The following is a 21,416-nucleotide window of genomic DNA, read 5'->3' as shown; positions in this document are numbered from 1 at the left end:
GGTCATCCCCAAGGACTACAAGACCATGACGGCGCTGGCCAAGGCCATCTCCAAGAACGTGCTCTTCTCTCACCTGGACGACAACGAGCGGAGGTAGGAGTTGGGGGTGCTGGCGGGATGCCAGTTTTGGGAGCACAGGCTCACGGGTGGGGGTGGCCTCCAGAAACGAAGCGCCGTTTGCACCTGGGCTGCCTCCCAAATCTGGGTCAGGATCGGAAGTGGCTGCAGGCCAGCCTTGTCACAGAAAGACACCTCGTCTGCTTGCGGAGGCCAAACACACTGCCTCCTGGGGCCGCGGGCGGAAGCACGTCTGTGCATGCGGCACGGGGTCCTGAGAGGGTGTGACTGAGCTGGGAGAGGGGCAGCACTGGCGGGAAGGGCCTCGGGGACGGACGTGGGGCAAGGGTGCGGGTGACCCCAGGGGGCGGACGTGGGGCGAGGGTGCGGGTGACCCAGGGGGTGGGTGTGGGGTACAGGTGACCCAGGGAGTGGGTGTGGGGGTGTGGGTGACCCAGGGGGTGGGTGTGGGGTGCGGGTGACCCCAGGTGGTGGGTGTGGGGCTGCGGGTGACCCAGGGGGTGGGTGTGGGGGTGTGGGTGACCCAGGGGGTGGATATTGGGGTACAGGTGACCCCAGGGGGTGGGTGTGGGGGTACAGGTGACCCCAGGGGGTGGGTGTGGGGTGCGGGTGACCCCAGGTGGTGGGTGTGGGGCTGTGGGTGACCCCAGGTGGTGGGTGTGGGGGTGCGGGTGACCCAGGGGTTGGGTGTGGGGGTACAGGTGACCCCAGGGGGTGGGTGTGGGGGTGTGGGTGACCCAGGGGGTGGGTGTGGGGGTACAGGTGACCCCAGGAGGTGGGTGTGGGGGTGTGGGTGACCCCGGGGGGTGGGTGTGGGGGTGTGGGTGACCCAGGGGGTGGGTGTGGGGGTGCGGATGACCCAGGGGGTGGGTGTGGGGGTACAGGTGACCCCAGGGGGTGGGTGTGGGGGTGTGGGTGACCCCAGGGGGTCGGTGTGGGGTACAGGTGACTCCAGGGGGTGGGTGTGGGGGTGCGGGTGACCCAGGGGGTGGGTGTGGGGTGCGGGTGACCCCAGGGGGTGGGTGTGGGGGTACAGGTGACCCCAGGGGGTGGGTGTGGTCCACGAGTCCTGACGGCGCTGGGGTGCTTTGCTTGAGAATTGAGACCAGGTAAGCAAGTGAGTAAGTGAGTAAGTGAGTGAGTAAGTAAGTAAGTGAGTGAGTAAGTAAGTAAGTAAGTGAAGTTGCTCAGTTGTGTCTGACTCTTTGCGACCCGGTGGACTGTAGCTTACCAGGTTTCTCCATCCATGGGATTCTCCAGGCAAGAATACTGGAGTGGGTTACCATTTCATTCTCCAGGGAATCTTCCCGACCCAGGGATCGAACCCAGGTCTCCCGCACTGGGGGCAGATGCTTTAACCTCTGAGCCACCAGGGAAGACGTAAATAGTAGGGAAAGCTGGGACGTTTTTCACCCTGCCACCCGGGTGAGAGGGTCCCTGGGGTATTGGGCGCAATCCTTCAGGGTTGACTCCGTGCACACAGCTGACCCTGTGCAGAGTGGAAGGACGCCCCGGCAGAGCCTCACACCCACGAGGAGAGCAGCATCTGCCCGCACAGCTTCTGCTAGGCGTGCTCCGGGGGCCGTGTCACGTGGCTGCTTTCCTTCCCTGGCTCCTGCATTTTTTAGGACATGCAGAAGACCTCTTTGTTTTTTTAATAATGACAGCTTTTGAAAAACTGATTTTATTTGTTCATCTTTGGTTGCACTGGGTCTTCGTGCTGTGCACAGGTTTTCCTGTAGTTGCGCAGAGCGGGGGTCCTCGGGGCGGAGCGTCTGGGCTTCTCACTGCTGTGGCTCTCCCTGGTGCGGAGCTTGGGGTCTATGTCCATGGGTCAGTTGTCCGTGGAACGTGGACTCTTCCCAGACCAGGGACTGAACCCCTGTCCCCTGCATCGGCAGGCGGATGCTTATCCACCGTGGCACCAGGGAAATCCTAAGAAGGCCTCTTTGCAACCCCTCCCCACAGTGACTGCCTGCTGCAGCCTGGGGTGGTCCCTGCAGGCCACTGCCCGTGTGCGCGTTGTGTGGAGCCGGACGGGACACACGGATGCTCTGTGGCGCGGGCCGGGGCTCCCCTGTGAGCCTTCTGGCTGTGGGCCTGCTGCTCCACTGAGGGGTGGGCTGGTGTGTCTGCCACTGCCCGCACCAAGGTCGCTGGGACTTCTCTCCGAGTTAAGGGCCTCGGTGGAGACCGAGGTCGCTGGGCCATCGCTCCTGCGTCAGGGGTGGAGCCTGAGGAGTGGTCTTCTGCAGGGTCAGCTCCCAGACGAGTGTGGCGGCACTGGCCAGGTGCCAGGCTGGGTTTTCAGGCTTGTGGTACGTTGTGCTGGCTGGTCGCCCAGGAAGGCGGTGGGGGTGTCCAGGAGACCTGAGTTTGGGGTTGGTCCCTCCTGTTCCCCAGCATGGGGACGAGGCTGCTTCCCAGGGCGGGTGGGAGGTTGGCATTGGAGAGGCTCGGTCTTCAGACGCCCGTGGGGCCAGTCCCCCCTCCCGGGACTGCCCGCCCCACTCAGTCCTGCCTGGAGTCGTGGGCTGCCCTCTCACTCTGCTCTGCGGCTCCTAGCAGACCCGTGGAAGGTGGATGCGGGGTGGACCTCACAGTCAACCCCAAACCCCCTCTCTCTCCGCTGAGTAGCCTTCCCAGTGCCAGCATCCCGGGTGCGATGACCTGATACCACGTTTGAGATGGGAGGGCGTCATTTCTCTGATAACTGCTGACACCTGGGCTCAGTTCACCGGCTTCCCTGGAAGCTGCTGAGCAGGTCTGCAGCCTGGAACAGGTCTTCTGCCCAGAACAGAAGGGTTTGGGCTCAGAATTGCAAGGCTTCTCTGCAGGTCCTGCCCTTTCACAGCCCTGCCAGCCCAAGGCAGCGGCTGGTGCAGCAAAGCCTTAAGCTTAGGGCCGAGGCAGTTGAGCGGGACTCCTTCTCCCGGCGGTTTCTGGCAGTGTATGTCTGGGAAGCATCTGGGTGGGGGGGGTCCTTTGCCCTTGACCCTAAATTTCCAGAGCCGCGAGTCTCCCTCTGCCTCTGACTTTTCTGTGTCTGAGAGCCAGGTGGACAAGAAGTGGAGGAAGCAGATGGTTGGATTAAAATTCCTCTTTGCGAGGCTGGCTTGGAAAGAAAGCTTTCCACAGGGTGTGTCTGCTTCAGATCTTTTGTTTTGCTCAGAGGAAAACTCACTTTCCAGATCGGAGCCCGCATGGGCCCCCGTTTCTGGCCACGGCCTCAAGGAGATGAGTCGACAGCTCAGGAAGCGGGTCCAGGGGGCGTGGGTGGGAAAGGTCCATTTCCTGACCTTCCCTGTGATGGCTCCTCGTGCAGTGCCCCAGCGTCTTTGCTCTTCCCAGCTTGGTGGACGTGGGGCTTCACGGCTCCGTCTCTGCTTGCCTGTGGCCTGGCACATGCCACCTGTACCCTGAAGTTCGCGGAGCGTCTGGCGAGCCCTGATGAGCAGGCGGCCTGCTGCTCCCTCTTCTTCCCTGGGGGGAGAGCCACTGGCACATCCCTGAAGGCAGATCCTGGGGGGATGCTGCTGCTCCGCAGCCCTCCCGCTGACCTCAGAGGTGACACAGGCCACCCCATGGTCGTGGGCTGGGCGTCGTGGCTCCCACCGGCGATTCCAGCTTGTGTGGAGGTCCACCCGCGGGGAGAGCAGGGGAGGCTGTGTGCAGGCTTTGGTCTAAGAGAAGGAGGGTGTCTCTTGGTCAAACCACAGCACCCGCCAGAGCTGGGTCCCGGCGCACGCCTCGGGGGCTCCGCAGCCCGCGTCCCACCCTCTCCTGGTTGACGGGTCACAGGGTCACGCACCTGTGATGAGAGGAAGGTGTTGGCCCAGGCGCTGCCCTGTGATCGGGGGGGCCTGCTGTCCTGGGGCCCTGGGGGTGCAGGGAGCTGGCCGCGCCCTGCTAGGTCTTGGGAGCACCAGAAAGAACCAGGGAGCCCCGTGTGCTTGTGCTGGGGGCAGGGGTCTGGCTGCGGCCTCTGTGCATTGGGCCCTGGGTGGGGGCCTCCTCATCCCTGGAGCCCCCAGACGGGCAGATGAGCCTCTGACCGCGGGCGGCTGCGCTGGCGGCAGGGTGTGCTCTCTGCAGCTCTCATCACGGCGGCCCCCGCCTGTGCCCCGCCACGCGGCCGTCTGTCCCCGCCCACCCGCGCACCTCTGCAGCTTGTTTGTCTGTACACTGGCCCGGCCCCGGGTGATGGGAAAAACACGCGCGGCCACGCTGCGAGGCGGTGCAGCTCCGGGCGGGCTCTGCTTCTCTGCCCCCCGCCCCCCAGCCTGGCTCCAGCTCGGGCTTTGCACTGCCTCCCAGTCAGGCGACCTTAAAAGACAAAACTGGAAAACAACGCTAGCGTCTCGGAGGAGGCAGGACCTCGTCTGAGAAGCTGCTTGACGGCTTTAACATGCGAGGCCAGGCTCTGGGCCGAGGACGCCTCCAGGCAGCACATCCGGGCTGCGTGGCCCAGCGCGTGGGTCTGTGTTCTGTGGGGGCTGGGCCCAGGGCTCTGGCGCCCATGTCCCTAGGTGCTCCGAGCCAGACGGCAGGTGGCAGGCCTCGTGGGCGCATCTTTTAAGGGCCGCGCCGGCAGTGATATGGGCCCTGGGGACGGCAAGCAGGCTGCCCACGGCCCCCCACGACCCCACGCCCCCCCATGCCCCCACGCCCCCCATGGCTCCCCACGCCCCACAACCCCATGGCCCCCACAACCCCCCACCCCCCCATGGCCCCCCACGGCCTGGCGGGGTGATTCGGGCCGTGGGTGCAGTGAGACCACCGGGCTGACCTGCTTCCTGCCGTGACCGCACTGCCGGCCCCTGAGCCTTCTGCTGGCCTCGTCCGTGGTCTCCCTTGCCCGGCGCCGTCGTGACAGCTGCTGGAGTCCGATGGCGAGAGGTCTCCAGGATGCGGCCGACGGGTCTGCGCACACCTGCCAGGCCACTGTTGATGTCCCCTGACGGTCGCCCCCTAATGTGATTTGAAGTGCCAGCAAGCCATGGGTCCCCAAGGCCCAGAGAAGTGGGAAGTAGGACCATCTGTCTGGAAAGGAGGGGCCCTGCGGGGTGTGCCTGCTGGGGAGCTGGCCCCGGCGCCCCCACAGTGACGACGGGATCCCTGGACTTAGGGACCCCGGGGGCCCTGGCTCCACTCCTGAGCCCTGTCACTGCACAGGGAGCACCTGAGCCGGCTGTGGGGTCGCCGGCTGCCCGGGGCCCGTCCCGCCTCTGCAGGCGCAGACTGCCTGCCCGTTTGTCAGGTGGGTGCGGCCACACGGCCCTGTCCGCGTCCCTGAGGCGAGGGTCCCGAGCGCATGAGGCCCTCTGAGGCCACGTCCGCCCACCCCCACAGCAGCCCCCCAGAGCCCTGCGCCTGGAGGGGAGGGCAGCTCCTGTCCCCCGGGCCTGGCCCACCCCCTGCCCCCCGCTCCCCGGCCCTGCCGGCTCGGCCTTGCCATGTCCACAGACGTGGGTCCACAGTCAAGCTGCAAGGAACCCAGGACGTTACCGGGCAGGAAGACCCCAGGGCGCCAAAGAGTTAAAGCCTCCGTTTCCGACGGCGTGAAAATCAGGGGCCAGCAGCTGGTGGACACGGTGCGCATCCCCACAGCTGTTCCCGGAGTCACAGCATCTCTTTGTTTGCCCGACTCTTAGCAACTGTTGCTTTTTCTGAAGGACACGTGTGAACCAGCTGTCCCCTCCCAAGATGCAGCCAGGCGAGGTAGCCTAGATCCTCAGTGGGGCAAGAGGAAAGCGCGGCTTGTCCAGGGGATGGGGGCTGCCGGCTGTTCCCAGCCTCGCCCTCGAGTGCCGTGAAGGGGCCCCACCCAAAGGCGGCTGGTTGAGCGCAGACGGCACACGGCACACGGCCGGGCCCGTGGGCGGGACCCACGTCACAGCCAGGGCTGCACACGGTGGCCGCAGAGCAGGCCTAGGGGCGACCCTGGGAGCCCCTCAGGGGATCGGCTGGGCCCCCAGCTCAGCCTCTCGAGGTGGTGGGGGGTGGGGCCGCAAGCCCCATGCCGGGACCTTAGTGTGGCGGGGGTGCCTCCTGCAAGGGCTCTGGAGGGGTCTCCTATGGAGTGTTTGCGGGACCCCTGAGGGGCCCCCAGAGCCAAGGGCTCTGCAAAGGGTTTGGTGTCTTGGGTCCCTGCGAGGGGGATGTGGCTGGTGTTGACCCTGCGTCCGCCAGACCTTCATTCGCGCCACCCTCTGGTACCTGCCACCCCGATTCCGTCCAGGTCTCATGGTGACCCTGTGCGTGTTGATTTGAAGCAGCCGGCACGTGGTCCTTACTTGGCCAGGCCAGGGTCCGGCTGGCCCACAGGGCTGTTCCCCGCTCCCCACTGGGGACCCCCAATGTGGCCACACGCAAGTCCAGGGGGGCCGCTTGGGGGAGGAGCCCAGGGAGGTAGCAGGGCCTGTGTGGGCTGTGAGCCCCGGCCCCTGAGCTCCTGGCCCAGACACGTGGTGATGCTCAGGGCTGCTCTGCCATCCGGAGGCGGCTAAGACCTCCGGCAGCAGGGGTGGGGAGCACGGCTGGGCCCGGTGACCTTGGATTTCTCCTGGCCTTGTTGTTTGCCGGCCAGCGACGTAATCTCTGGAGCTTCAGGAATGTTCTGCCAGCCCTTGAAGGCAGGAAAGCCTTGGTCGCGAGGCAGGAGCTCACTCCCACGCACCCATCCGTCCATCAGGTGTCTGGTGCTGTCCTAGGGTGGTGAGCAGGCGGCAGGGGAGAAGGGTGCTCGGGAGATGCGCCTGAGTGGGGTGGGAGTGGTCTCTGCAGGGCCCAGTGGACGGTGGGGGGCTCTTGGAGGAGGGGCTGCGTAACCCAGACCTGGAAAGTGCACGGGCCAGAGGGATGGTCAGGGTCATGGTCCTGGCCCGCTGGCCCCTGTGCGAGCCTCCTGGGGCTGCTCAGACACGGGGTTGGTCTCTGGCTTCGAGCTCTGGGGCTGGCCTGTCGGGGGGCCAGTGTCTCCCTGTCCTCCTCAAGATCAGCCTCTGTCATTCGGGGGCAGGGGACGCCTAGCTCCCAACCCGGGTTTCCCCTGACTCCACTGTGCCTCGGGGCCTTGGGCTGCCGAACATCGGGACAAGCAGGTTGCTTGTAATGAGGCGCTGTGAACCAGCATCGTCCCGATATTTTAAATGCTGCATTTCGGAAACAGTTCTATCTTTTCAATGTAATATTTATCATAATCTAATGTATTTATTTTTAATCAGCTCCGTACCAATAATTAAAAAAAAAAACCCTCAATCTTGAAGGAGGATTCTAATACTTAAAGTCTTGGAGTCACGTGTTTCTCCCAGGATAGCATGTCAGGGAGGTCGATGAAACATCTTTAAACGTAGATGTTTTTACACTAAGGCAAGCCACAGGGAAAAGAGTAGAAATGTCCATTCAAGGGGAGGAGCAGTGCAGCTCCAGCCAAGACGGCTTTTCACGTCTGTCTCCTGTTTAGAGAGCTGGCGGGTGTGCAGTCTGCGTGGAACACCAGGCTCCCCCAGAGACACGGAACCAGGAGGACACAGACGCGTCCGAGGACGCTTATGCTGGGGGCTCTTGGGGTCGTGGAGGCTGGGCAGCTCCGTGTGCCGTTGTCTACCCGTGGAGTGCAGGGAGCCGGTCCGAGGCTCGAGAGCCAGGAGGCAGGGGTCCGAGGGCAGGAAGGTGGACGGCGGCTCGGGCGGAGCGCGGGTCTCCCATGGCCTGCGTCTCTCCTCTGCTGGGCCCACGAGGGGCAGCGCCGCCCTCCCTGGGGAGGCCCATCTCACGCTTTCTGGATTCAAACGCCCGTCTTGTCCCAGATGCGCCTAGAAATCGGCTCTCACAGTGGAGTGGGCGTCCCTTCGCCCAGACAAGACGGCACACTTGAAGCTACGGGTTTTTATTTCACGGTCTGTGCTTAAAAGAATGACACAGCAGTTTCAGCCGTTAGAGTAGGCCAGAAATTCTTCCCTGTGGAGACATTTGAAGTGTTTCCCATGTTTAAGGACAGCGTGTGCGGCTGCATTGAAGGACCTTATCGTTAGGGGACCGGGTTGGGGCCGCTGGGGTGGCTGGTCAGGTAGGCCGCCGGGGAGGACGGTGGACGGCTGCTGGAGGGCACAGTGGGCACGTCGGTGTGGCCCAGCTGGGCTGATGGACTGGGGAGCGGAGCGGGGGGGGCGGAGCGGGGGTGCGGAGCGGGGGACGGCTGCAGGCTCTGGGCTGGTGTGTTCTCCAGGGCACAGGTGCTGGTGGGCAGGTGGGATCTGGCCTCATGAGCTTGACTGGCCCCGCCTGCTGGGTGTCCGGGGGGAGCTGTCAGGAGACCGGGGCGGCCCTTCACCACAAGCTCATTTTCTCCCCTCATCTGTCCGGAAGCACTGGAACTATTCCTTTCACATTCCCGTGAGCTGGGCTCGTGGTAATGAAGGGTCCCTTCAGCCAGGTCTTGGGCCCCAGTCTTGTCTGTCCAGTGTGAACCTGGGCTCCACTGGCCCATTCTGTCCTTCCCTAGATGTGTGTCTGCTCGCAGATGGCCTGGTGCCTACCTGGAGTTGAGTCCGGAGTCTGGATTGGAGCCTGGATTGGCGGCGGGAGCAGGACTTAGAGCTTCCTTGTCAGATCAGGGCTCTCTTGGACTCCAGAGCCGTCGTCTCAGTCCGGTTGAGCATCTCCGCGCCCTGGTCCATCCCCCGCCTGCCCCCCTGGTCGGCCCCATGCGGACCCGAGGCCAATTGTGCTGGGTGACAGCGCCCAGGGCTGCTGGGTTGGGCAGGGGCTCACGGGCCTGTGAACACGCGTGTACGCGTCTGTGTACAAACACGTGTCCACCTTCTTGGGTAGACTCCTGACGGGGTGTCTGGGCCAGGCTGCTGCACTGGCCCTCTAGCTGTGGAGAGCGGGGCTTTCTCTGCTTCTGTCGTTCAGGCTTCTCACTGCGGTGATTCTTCCCTTTGCAGAGCATGAGCTGTCGGGCGCAGGGGCTTCAGTAGTCGCGGCCTGTGGGCTCAGCACCGGTGCTGCTCGGGCTCTAGAGCACAGGCTTGGTTGCTCCGATGTTTGTGGGATCTTCCTGGATCAGGGCTGGAACCCGTGTCCCCTGTGTTGGCAGGCAGAGTCTACCCCTGAGCCACCGGGGAAGCCCAACGAGTCTTTTAAAGTCCAGTTATCTGTCTTTTCTTTCAAGAATCGAGCTTCTGTTGTTTTCAATCTAAGAACTTTGCCTAAAGCACATTAACAAAGACTTACGTTTTCTTCTAAAAGTTTTGTCTTTTTAGCCCTCCCGTTGAGGCCTGTGACCCACTCTGAGTTACCGTGTGTGCCGTGAGGTCAGCGTCTGAGGCTGCGTGGTTGGTTATGTGGATGTCCGGGTGTCCAGCTCCACTCGCCAAAGAGACTGTTACTTCCTCATGGACATGTCTTGGCGCCTTGTTGATAATCAACTGGCCATCAGGGTGAGGGTTCATTTCTGGGCTCTGGGTTCTGTCCCACGATCCGTGTGCCGTGTCATCACACCAGCCCCACATTCTCGACGGGCATGGCTCCACAGTGAGTTTGGAAATCAGGTCATGTAAATCCTCTCACTTCATTCTTCCTTTGCAGAATCGTCTGGGCTATTTTAGGGCCTTTGCGTTTCCATATGAATTTTAGATAACTTTCTATTTTGAAAGTCCGCGTTGGATTTGTAGATTGGTTTGACACAGAACTGGCATCTTGTCGGCATTGAGGCTTCTCAGCGATGGACAGGAGCGTGTCTCCGGATCTGCACCTTCGTGGCAGGCTCCTGCAGTTCTTGGTGGACAAGCTCTCACTTCTCTTGGCAAACGGATCCTGCAGTGTTCATCCTTTTCCATGCTCTCACGAAGAAGACCGGGTTCCCAGTGGCGTGGACTGGCTGTGGAGGCCCGGGGGCTCCGGTGGGCAGTGGAGGCAGGCGGCAGGGCGGGGCTGGCCAGGAGGGGCCAGGGGTCCTGCCCCTGGACACCCCTGCGGCAGAGGGGCACAGAGGACTCTGGGCTTCAAGCCGGGGCTTGCCAGCCCTGAGCCCTGGGGGACAGCCTATTGGTCATAGCTCAGCGTGTGCCCCCCAAGGAGCAGGACAAGAGCTCCAGATGGTCTCTGTTATGTGAGCCGTGTTCTCCGACCTCTGCTGGTGCCTCTGGGACTATTTAGGGGAAGAGTTCCTTCGCGGCTAAGCACACAGGGGCTCTTTATCTGGGCGTAGGAGTGAAGTTTAAATGAAAGTGGGCCGCGCCAAGGAACTCAGGGCTTTCTGGAGATAACCGCCCCAAGGCTTTTATCCTGTGTCTGCTTGGGGCCTGTATGCACTTGGGTGCTTCCTGCGATGCAGGGTCAGCGGATACACTGTCTCCAGTGACCTTTTCCTCTGGAGGGGCCAGCATGAGGCACGTGGGATGAAGGACAAGCTGCCGATTCACGTCTAAACGAGGACTAGTATCCAGAACATGTAAAGACCTCTGTCGATTCAACAACACAAAAACCAAGGAGTCCAGTTAGAAATTGGACAGAGAGTCGAAGAGACGCTCGACCACAGAGGACCCTGGGATAGAGAACAAGCCCTGGGAGATGCCCAGCTCCTCGGGCAGCAGGGAAATGCAGAGCAAACCCCAGGGGACCGTCGGTCCACGCCCATCGGGACGGTCAGAGTGAAACCCGCCGGTGCGGACTCGGAGGAGCTGGGCCCTCGTCCGTTGCTGCTGGGAATGGCAGCCATAAGAGCCTGGAAAACATGAGTAGGTTCTTAGAAAACTAACCACGTAACTGCCGTGTGACCGGCAATTGCACTCTTGGGCATTTATCCCAGAGAGATGGAAAATTATGTTCACGTGAAAACCTGTACATTAAGTTGTCATAGCAGCTTTCTTTGTAAAAGCCCGAAACTGGAAACAACCCAGGTATCCCTCAGCGGGCGAGTGGATAAATAAGCTTGGGCGCCGGGCCGTGGGAGAGCGGCCGGCCAGAAGAGGGGACGAGCTGCTCACACACACGGTGGGCGGGGTGAGCCTCCAGGGAGCTTGCTGAGGAGAGAAGCCGGCCCTCGAGCTTCCATCCTGCGGGACACTGTTTAAGTGACATTCTCACAGTGGCCCCCAGGGCTTAGGGGCTGGGTGGGGCCCCGGGGGTCTTCACGGCATCACCACTGGCACCCTGGGTGGCCCCCGAGATGCCCGCTTTGGGGAGGTGCTGACCACCACACGGGCGTCCCCGTGGCAGGGCCGGCCACCTGGGGTCACTGTGCTCCAGCGTCGGCGAGGGCGGGTGTCGGCTCAGCTTAGAACCTGCTGCAGGTGGGGTCGGGGGGCCAGCCGCAGACCCCCAGCCCCCCGGAGGAGCCTGGGCCTTGGTGAGCATGCTGCCGCCCGCGGCTGGACGTGGCGCTCAGGGCCGGCGGGGCTGTGCCGCCTGCTGGGTCCGTTGCTGGCGCCTCCAGGTCTGTCTGTTGCCCCGTTTGCAGGTGATGGGATGAGGCCCAGCGGTTGGCTGGCCAGGCCCTTGGCTGGTCAGAGAGCCACGAGGTGCACCCTCTGCCTGGCCCCCAGGCCCGTCCGCCTTCCACCTTGCCTCGCTGTGCCCGGAAGACCGAGGGCCCTCCATTTCTGCTCGTCCTCTGTCCACCTGCTCCCAGGGTGCCTGCAGCCATCACGGGGTGGGGGAGAGGCTGTTTCTCTGAAGCTGTTCGTAGGACAGCATCCCGGGGGGTCCCAGCGCCCCAGGGAGCAGCCCACGGGGTCAGGGGGCAGGGGGCAGCGGGGTCGGGTCCTCAGTGTGGCAGCCCCTCTTGGGTCCCTGTTCTCTGAGGGTATTGGGGCCCCTGGTTTGTCCACACACGTCTGGCCAAGCACCTCCGTGGACCGTGGCCTCTGTGCACCACCTCCTCTGTGGGCTGTCCCCTCCGTGACTGTGGCCTCAGTGGTCTGTGGACAGCAGCCTCTGTGATCTGTGGACTGTGGCCTCTGTGACTGTCGTCTCTGTGGACTGTGGTCTCAGTGGTCTGTGGACTGTGGCCTCTGTGACTGTCATCTCTGTGGACTGTGGCCTCAGTGGTCTGTGGACAGCGGCCTCTGTGATCTGTGGACTGTGGCCTCTGTGACTGTCGTCTCTGTGGACTGTGGTCTCAGTGGTCTGTGGACAGTGGCCTCTGTGATCTGTGGCCTCTGTGACTGTCGTCTCTGTGGACTGTGGCCTCAGTGGTCTGTGGACCATGCCCTGTGTGACTGTCCCTTCTGTGGACTGTGGCCTCAGTGGTCTGTGGACAGCGGCCTCTGTGATCTGTGGACTGTGGCCTCTGTGACTGTCGCCTCTGTGGGCTGTCCCCTCCGTGACTGTGGCCTCAGTGGTCTGTGGACCGTGGCCTCAGTGGTCTGTGGACCGTGGCCTCTGTGATCTGTGGACTGTGGCCTCTGTGACTGTCGTCTCTGTGGACTGTGGCCTCAGTGGTCTGTGGACTGTGGCCTCTGTGACTGTCATCTCTGTGGACTGTGGCCTCAGTGGTCTGTGGACAGCGGCCTCTGTGATCTGTGGACCGTGGCCTCTGTGATCTGTGGACTGTGGCCTCTGTGGGCTGTCCCCTCCGTGACTGTGGCCTCAGTGGTCTGTGGACCGTGGCCTCTGTGGTCTGTGGACTGTGGCCTCTGTGACTGTCGTCTCTGTGGACTGTGGCCTCAGTGGTCTGTGGACCGTCACCTCTGTGGACTGTCCCCTCCGTGGACTGTGACTCTGTGGTGGGAGTGAGAACGTCAGGGAGGAGGAAGCCTTTGAAACGGGAGGCAGAGGCCAGAAGCTGGCCGCTCTGCATGCTGTGTGCTGATGGCCTTGGAGCCTGGCCAGGGCGTGGGTGGAAATGGTGGGGCTTTGAGTGGGGTGACTCTGGTGTGGCCGCGCTTGGGGTGGGGAGAGGAGAGCCTCGGGGCCTGGGAGGGGCTGGGGTATCCTGTCCCTGCCCCGGGGCGCCTGCCTTGGGCTCCCTCCTTGCCTGCAGCCATCCAGAGGCCACAGGGACTTGTGGACAAAGCCCACGAGGGAGGACGGGCCCCACAGTGCCCAGGCGCAGATCTGTCCACTCAGGAAAGAGCACATTCAGGTCTCAGCGCAGCTTAGGAAGAACCACGGGCCATGGAACCCAGCACACGATCTCTGGCCATGGACCGTGGGGAATACAGAGCATGGAACCCAGCACGTCTGCAGGTCTGTGGCTGTGACGGGCGGGGGCGTGGATGGCCAGACCCCGGGCCGGGTCAGCGGCACGCCTTGAGCCCTGCCCCTTGCGGACCCTCATCGCTTCTGGTTTCCTGGAGCCGCGTCCACCCTGCTCACCGTCCCTCCCCAGGCCCCCGGCTTGAGTCCACGCAGGTGTTTCATCCACTGCAGGTTTTATCCGACCGGCGCCCGAACAGCCGCTCTGTGGCCGTTGTTCCTCTTCGTGAAGCTCCTGCGTCCTCTGGTGCGACCGCGTCGTTTTTGTCATTTTCCTTGCTTTCTGGTACTTCGTGAGGTGGCCGGCTTGTCTCGTGTTTCCTTCCTCTTGGTGGGAGGCTCTGTTTAGAGACCACGTTCTGGGGGGAGTCACTGCTTTGTTCTGTCCTTGTTGCTAGGCTTTTTCTGCAGACAGAACCAGGACTGCTTTTAAGATAAAATATTTCATGCGTTCATGTTGATTCTTCCAATGTCAATTCAGGGCTACAGGGTGGCTTCCTTCCTTCCTTCCTTCCTGTTAAAGTAATGTGATTAATTTTGTCTTTATCTCTTTTCCCACATGCTGACTATCTCAGCTGTCCATGATACAAGCGAAGGAATTCTTTGTTTCATTTCACCACAGGGGTGCACACACACGCACACACCTGACCTTCGAATAACAACCAGTATGGTCAGCAGAAGCATCGAAGGTTTAATTCTGGCTCACTTTGCCCTGAGGCGTCTGCAGCTTGGAAGCTGGTGCTGTCAGTTGGGCACGCTTTTCACTTCCTTTTTTCTCTTTTCCTTGGATTTGTAAGTATTATTTTTCAAATCTCAGGCTTGCTTTTAGAACCATGTGAAATATTAACATAGTTCATGGTTTCAAGGTCGTCACCACCAGCATGGCGTGTCCTGGAGCCTCACTTACCTTATGTCCCCACCGGACACTCAGCTTCCTTCCTATGGCCTGAGGGGGTCTCTGCGCTCCGATTCGCCTGTGGCTGGAGCAGCAGACGAGTGGGCCAGTCGGTCCACGTGCACAGCTTCACGCCCTCGCCCCTTGCTTACACACACGCCTTTCTGTCTGACATGTGTCCTGGAGCTCACGCTGCGGCTCTTTTTAGATGGTCTGGAAAGCTCTGGGTCTTGGGCCATCCCAGCGCTGTGTTGGTAGGTGGGGAGGGGGGTACGTAAATCTCCTCACATTGTCTCCTTGGTTGCGACTCGGCCCCTTTCATGGAGGAGAAAGCCGCTGGCCAGGCCTGGGGCGGGTGGGCATCAAGGCGGCACTGAGCGTGGCGCCAAGCCCAGGCCCGTGCCCCGGGGGGCCCACAGGGTCCAGCTTGAGATCCGCCCAGGGCCGACGCCTGTGGCTCCCAGCCTGACGGGGTGGCCGTGGCCCCCGATGGCCCCGGTCCTCATGGCGCTGCTGAGCGTGCCGAGGCGTGGCTGCTGGGCCGGGAGAGTCAGGCGAACCCAGCCCCGGCACTTTCACGGGAGAGCCAGCGTGACTCGGCCGTGCCCTGGGCCTTATTACCTTGTGGGAGAAAAGCAAGTGTGGGCGGACACGGTGAGATTCTGGCAGGGAAGGGGCCGGCGTGTCCCGGGCCTGACCTGGCGTGGACCGAGGTGGCTTCACCTTGAGCACCCGGCCCTTGAATCCCAGGGCCACTGGGGGCCTGGGGCTGTTGGCGCGGGTGGACACAGGTGGCCGTGATGGGCTTGAGCCGGGGCATGGAAACAGCCTCTCCGGGGTGCTGGGTGTGGGATGGGCGGCAGCCATAAGGCTGGGCCTTGTCTGCTGCCATGTCTCTGTGGGGCTGGCGCTGCCCACGCAGGGACAGGGTCTTGAGCGGCACCCGGAAGGAGAGGGGAGGGGACCTTTGCAAACGTGGGGCTCCAGGTGCGTCTGTGTGCTCACCTGCTCACTCGGTGGTCTGTGATGACGTCGTGCGTGGCAGGGCGCGTGCTGGCCGGGCCTGCGGCGGGTGCGGGCTGCTGCCTGACGAGGCCACTCTGGGGCTCCACCCTGTGCCAGGGGTCCCACATGCTCTGCCCCATGAGTGGCTCTCACTCTGCGGTTGTCCCTGGGATTGTCTCCGTTGGTGACAGAGCCTCCCTGCCCTTTCTGTGCTGGGCCCCGGGGCGTGTGTGGAGGGCACCCCAGCGAAGGGCAGGCCCATGCTTCTGTGGCTGTTGGGTGTGGTGCTGTCTTGGGTTCCACTGGCGCCATGACCGTCTGGGTTCTCTGCCCTCTCTGCCCTCCAGCCTCCAGCCCTGCAGGCTGCTCACCTGTGATTGCCAGCTTCACCCTCACTGTTCCTGCCCCACTGCCCCCTGGCCAGCCTGGCTAGGGGCGTCTGAGGTGCCTGCTGCAGGCCTGCGTCTGGTCTTTTGAGGCCGTGCCTGACTGGTTCAGCAGCCGTGGAAAGGACACGCGTCCCCCGCCCATGAGGCCTGGGGGGTGTCCTGGAGCTGGCGGACTGCCACGGCCTCCCCCGCGCACGTGCTCAGAGCTGGTCTGGAGGCTGCAGTTGCCTGGGCCGCCCGGGTCTCGTGATTGATGCCCAGGCCTGCTGTATTAATAAGCGAGATGCCACTTATCCTGGAAAACATTTCCTATCTTGGGAGGTGAGGAGGAAGGAGGAGGGAGCCAGGACCCCGTGTTCCACACCTGACCTTGGACGTGGCCTGCACGGGGTGGGGTCACAGGGACGGGCTTCATGGCTGCCAGGGTTCACACGGGGTCTCACCGGGGACGGAGCTTCGTGGGTGTCAGCGTTCATGTGGGGTCTCGTTGGGGACAGGGCTTCGTGGCTGTCAGTGTTCATGCAGGGTCTCGTTGGGGACGGGGGTTTGTGGCTGTCAGGGTCTACATGGAGTCTCACTGGGGATGGGGCTCGTGGCTGTCAGGGTTCACACGGGGTCTCATTGGGGATGGGGCTCCATGGCTGTCAGTGTTCATGCAGGGTCTTGTTAGGGACGGGGCTTTGTGGCTGTCAGGGTTCACACGGGGTCTCACTGGGGACAGAGCTCCGTGGCTGTCAGCGTTCATGCAGGGTCTTGTTAGGGACGGGGCTTCGTGGCTGTCAGGGTCCACGTGGAGTCTCACTGGGGATGGCGCTCGTGGCTGTCAGGGTTCACACGGGGTCTCACTGGGGACGGGGCTCCGTGGCTGTCAGCGTTCTTGCAGGGTCTCGTTGGGAACGGGGCTCCGTGGCTGTCAGGGTCCACACGGGGTCTCACTGGGGATGGGGCTCTGTGGCTGTCAGCGTTCTTGCAGGGTCTCGTTGGGAACGGGGCTCCGTGGCTGTCAGGATCCACACGGGGTCTCACTGGGGACGGGGCTCTGTGGCTGTCAGCGTTCTTGCAGGGTCTGGTTGGGAACGGGGCTCCGTGGCTGTCAGGGTCCACACGGGGTCTCACTGGGGACGGGGCTCCGTGGCTGTCAGCGTTCTTGCAGGGTCTCGTTGGGAACGGGGCTCCGTGGCTGTCAGGGTCCACACGGGGTCTCACTGGGGACAGGGCTCCGTGGCTGTCAGCGTTCTTGCAGGGTCTCGTTGGGGATGGGGCTCGTGGCTGTCAGGGTTCACACGGGGTCTCACTGGGGACGGGGCTCCGTGGCTGTCAGTGTTCTTGCAGGGTCTCGTAGGGAAGGGGGCTCCGTGGCTGTCAGCGTTCATGTGGGGCCTCAGTGCACTGTGCTGACAGCATCCTGGAGCCCACGCTGACCTGGGGTTCCCAGGGCGCGGCGTCCGTGCAGGCCGGCTGGGCCCTCAGGAGTCATCCCGAGGGGGTGGGACCCCAGGGAGGTGATAGGAGGAGCCGGGGGTCCCTAGAGGTGGGTGCAGGGATGCTGGGGAGAAGCAGCGGAGGCTGCAGAGCTTGGGGCACCTCTGGGGTGCTCGGTGAGGACACCCCACTGTGTAGCTGAGGATTCTCAGCCTGCAGGGTGGCCATGCCTGGCTCTCTCCAGCTGGTGGGGAGGCTGCGTGACCTCGGCCTGGGCCTCAGATGGGCCCCAGCGCCCTCCCGTGTGCGCCTCTCGCTGGTCTGGGGGCCGCTGCTTGCCTTGGGCCCTGCTGGATGACCGTTGGCTGCAGCTCTTCTGGAAAGAAATCCTCGAGGAAGTGTCTAGACCCCAAGCGTCGTGACGCCCAATGTGGCAGAGTGGGGCTTTGTAGAGGCGGAGCTGCATGCAGGGTTCCCCTGGGCCCAGGGGAACTGGGTTCTGAGCCACGTGTGGGGCTCCTCTGGGCCCTGGGTTCTGAACCACGTGTGGGGCTCCCCGGGTCCTGGGTTCTGAGTGAGGTGTGGGGCTCCTCTGGGCCCTGGGTTCTGAGCCGTGTGTAGGGCTCCCCGGGCCCTGGGTTCTGAGCCGTGCAGAGGCGGTGGTGGTGTTTGCAGCCCTGCTCAGCTGCAGTGTGGGCGCAGGCCTGACGGGGCCTCCGTGCATCTTCCCTCCATCAGAACCATGGCTGCCACGGGGGTTCTGGCCACTGGCTCCGGGGCTCCGGGGGCCACAGCCCTAGGATGGCCGTCGGTCAGGAGGCAGGGGCCTTTCCGCGCGGTCTTTGCTAGGGGCGAGAGGGGAGGTGGCTTTCTCCCTCTGGCTCTGACCAGAACTGTTGCCTGGGCCGGGGAGGGGGACCGCACGATGCTTGTTTAGTTTTTCAATTTTGTTCGTCAGTTTGGTAGTTCCTCATACAGATCTGGTACACATTTCGTTAGGGTTTCACCTCAGTGTTTTATTTTTGTGGCGTGCTAACGTAAATGGTGTGGTAATTTTTTTTCCATTTTAAATACTGGAAAGTGATTGCCTTTTGCACAGTAGCTTTGCATCCCACAGCCTTCTTGTAATGACATTAATTCCAAAGGTTTTGTTTTGTTGTTGGTTCTTCAAGATGTTTTTACATAGTCATATTTTCTGCAAACAGTTTTATTTCGTCCTTTCCAGTCTGTAGCTTTTTTTCTTCGCTGCACAACACCGCTTGCAGAATTTTAGTTCCCTGACCAGGGATTGAACCCAGGCCCCTGGCAGTGGAAGCCAGAGTCCTAACCACTGGCCTACCAGGGAATTCCCTCCAGTCTCTATAGCTTTTATTTCCTTTTCTTATCCATTATCTTATTGCATTAGCTAGGGATTTTCCAATGTGACGTTAATGAAGAGTAGTGAGGGAAATATATTTGGCCTGAGTCCCCACCTAGAGGGAAAGCATCCCGGTTTTCAGCACCAGGTGTGGTGTGAACTGTAGGGTCTCTGGAGCTCTTTGTTAAGTTGAGGGACATCTCCATATTCTTATTTTTCTGAGAGTATTTTTTTTTGAATCATGAATGGATATTCAGTTTTGTCAAATGCTCCTTATGCATTTCTTGATATGATTTTTCTTCTTTACCCCTGGTATGTGATGCATTACCTTTGATTTTTGAATACTGAGCCCACCTTGCATGCCTGGAATAAAGCCCACTTCTCTGTGGTGTATAAATGTTTTCATACAGGGTTGCGTTTGATTTCCTGTGTTTTGCTGAGCATTTTTACATCCACGTTCATGAGACAATGGTCTGTAATCTTCCTTTCTTGAAGCATCTTTGGTTTTGGTATGAGGGTAATTCTGGCCTCACAGAATGAGTTAGAAAGTGTTGCCTCTGCTTCTGTGTCTGGAAGAGACTGCAGAGAATGGGTGTAATTTCTAACTTAAAGGTTTGGTGGAATTCACTAGTGAGTCCGCCTGGGCCTGCTGCTTCCTGTCTGGGTAGTTGCGTGTTTATTGATTCGGTTTCTTCCTTTGGGTGTGTCTTGGCAGGTTGTATCTTTGAGAGAACTGGTCTCTTTCCTCTAAGCTGTCAGGTCTGTGGACGCGCAGTTGTTTGTAGTCCCCCTTTATGATCCTTGTCAGTCCACGGGGTCTGTAGTGACGCCTTCTCTCTGGTTTGTGACGTTGGCTATCCGTGTATTCTCTCTGTCTCAATTTGTCCTGCCCACCTTTTTGGTTACCATGGCGAGGGGTTTACAGGTCTTTATTGATCTTTCCAGAGAACCGGCTTTGATTTCGTTGATTTCCTCTGTTAATTTCCTATTTTAAACTTTGCTCTAATTCTCTCTTTTGCCTGCTTTGGGGTTGGCTCACTCTTCCTTTTCTACTAAGTGTCCTTAGGTCTTTCCCCCTTTCAGACCTGCACTTGCAGCGCTGCGCGTTCCCCTCCAAGTGCGGCTCTTGCTGCCTCCCACAGATTTTGTTAAGTTGCCTTTTCATTTTCATTTAAATACGTTTTCAGTTTCTCCGGAACCTTCTTTTAACCGTGTGTTATTTAGAAGCGTGCTGCTTCGTCTCCGGGACTTAGGGACCTGGTCACCTTTCTGTTGTTGGTTTCCAGCTTAGCCCGCTGCGGTCTGAGGGGGGCTGGGTGTGGTTCGCTGCGTTAATTTGCACAGGTGTGCCAGGTGCAGTGGGACTCGCCTGGTCGTCCGGGGCTCCGTGAATGTGCTCCCCATGCAGTCACGCCTTCGTGTGCATCTCGGAAGTGCCCAGCATCGTGGCTGAGGAGGCAGCCACAGACACGGTGGCTCCGGTCCCCGGAGGCGGAGGCTCCCGGGGTTTTATAAACACCGTGCTCTCGGCCCTCCGGCAGGGAGCAGGAGCCCTGTATCCACGCCGTGAACAGCTACGCCTGAGTTATTGCTGCTTAGAGAGAATTATTTGGAAACTTGCAGTCAGTTTAGCCCAAACAGTGGAAAAGCCTAAACACAAGCCAGGCACCCTGTCAGGGCGCTGGCTCCAGTGGACAAGAGCCCCCATCCCCGGGGCTGCGACAGGCGGCAGAAAGCAGGGCGTCCCGCGGTGTCGGTCCCCGGGGCTCTGCCTGTGGGCCTGGCTCCTGGAGCGTGAGTGACGCTGACGTGAGCCCAGGGAAGCCGCGGCCTCCAGGTCAGGTGTGCCCCTCCCCTTTCTGGCATCATTTCGACGTCGGAAAAAACACTCTATCCCTCGAACGTGCTTTCTGCACCCGGGGCCTTTTCCAATTCGCGTTGCGCTGGCGCTCGTCCCGCACGCATGCGCCCTGTGCGCGCCCGTGGCGGGAGCGTCCGTGCCCGGTTCTGCGCTGCTCTTGTGACCTCAGCAGCGTGGGGCAGAAACACACATCCTGGCTCTGACAGCCCCACCCCCGTGCTTCGGAAAGTTGGACATTTTTCAGAATAAAGTGTTTAAAGAAATAAAGACACAGAAACGTCGGAACTGCTAATGCAGGTTTTCCCCTTAGGACTGGAGGTGGTCCCGTGGTCACTGTCACAGCGCTTGCTCAAAGTCACAAGAATTCCCTCTCCCCACATTTACAGAATGCTGGAGGAAGGGCAGATTGTTGGGGTTCAGGGGACTCCCCTCCCCATGAATACAGAATGCTGGAGGAAGGGCAGATTTTGGGGGTTCGGGATTCCCCTCCCCACGTTTACAGAATGCTGGAGGAAGGGCAGATTGTTGGGGTTCAGGGGATTCCCCTCCCCATGTATACAGAATGCTGGAGGAAGGGCAGATTGTTGGGGTCCATGGCGGGGTGCAGGGGGGTTCTCGCCACCCCACCTGCCGAGTCCGCCTTGGAAGGGGCAGGCGCGGCTCCGTTGGCTGTGGGCGTCTCCCTCCGGTCTGGGTGGCCTCTGGCCTTGCTCGGAGAACTGGTCCAACCTGTTTGCTTCCACAGGTTTCTTTGCAGGGGTTGGGGGTGGGGGTGTTTACCTGTCAGGCCACCTGCAGCAGCAGTTCGGCAGTATATCAGAAATGTCAGCCAATAAAAGGGAATAAGAAGGCCATAACCGGATCACGAGACTGGCTGAGCTCCAGGGGCGGAGCGCACCGCTGGCGTCCCTCCTGGGACTGGTCGAAGGAGCCCCCGTGTGTGCAGGGTTTGGAGCCAGCAGGAATCGCCATGGTGGCTCCTGGTGGGACAGACAGGGCTGTTGCCATCTTGGGTGCTCTCCTGCGGTGCCCAGGGCTGTGCCCGATGCCCTGCGGGCCAGCTCCTTGGACGCTCAGCCCCCGGGTCCCTTCAGGCCCCTTGGTTGCCATCGAGGGAGCACTCGTCACAGGGACGACCCCCGCCTGGTGAAGGCCACACGTACAGCTGTCATTGGCTCTGCACAGGGGGCCCCTAGGGCAGGG

The 21,416-nt window shown here is 61.3% G+C and overlaps 1 protein-coding gene across 1 annotated transcript in view; it reads left to right on the top strand.

Moving 5' to 3' along the window:
• Positions 1 to 21,416, top strand: part of PRKAR1B (protein kinase cAMP-dependent type I regulatory subunit beta) — a 74,067-nt gene that overhangs the window by 16,754 nt on the left and 35,897 nt on the right. Inside the window, exon 4 of the mRNA XM_027526473.1 lies at positions 2 to 93. Within this exon, the coding sequence (XP_027382274.1) occupies positions 2 to 93 (92 nt within the window). The remainder of the gene's footprint in view (position 1; positions 94 to 21,416) is intronic.

Source organism: Bos indicus x Bos taurus, chromosome 25 (genome assembly GCF_003369695.1).
Source record: "Bos indicus x Bos taurus breed Angus x Brahman F1 hybrid chromosome 25, Bos_hybrid_MaternalHap_v2.0, whole genome shotgun sequence".
In the NCBI taxonomy this organism is placed as follows: domain Eukaryota; kingdom Metazoa; phylum Chordata; class Mammalia; order Artiodactyla; family Bovidae; genus Bos; species Bos indicus x Bos taurus.
The sequence above is the reverse complement of the archived record's forward strand: the minus strand, read 5'-3'. Positions and strand labels throughout refer to the sequence as shown.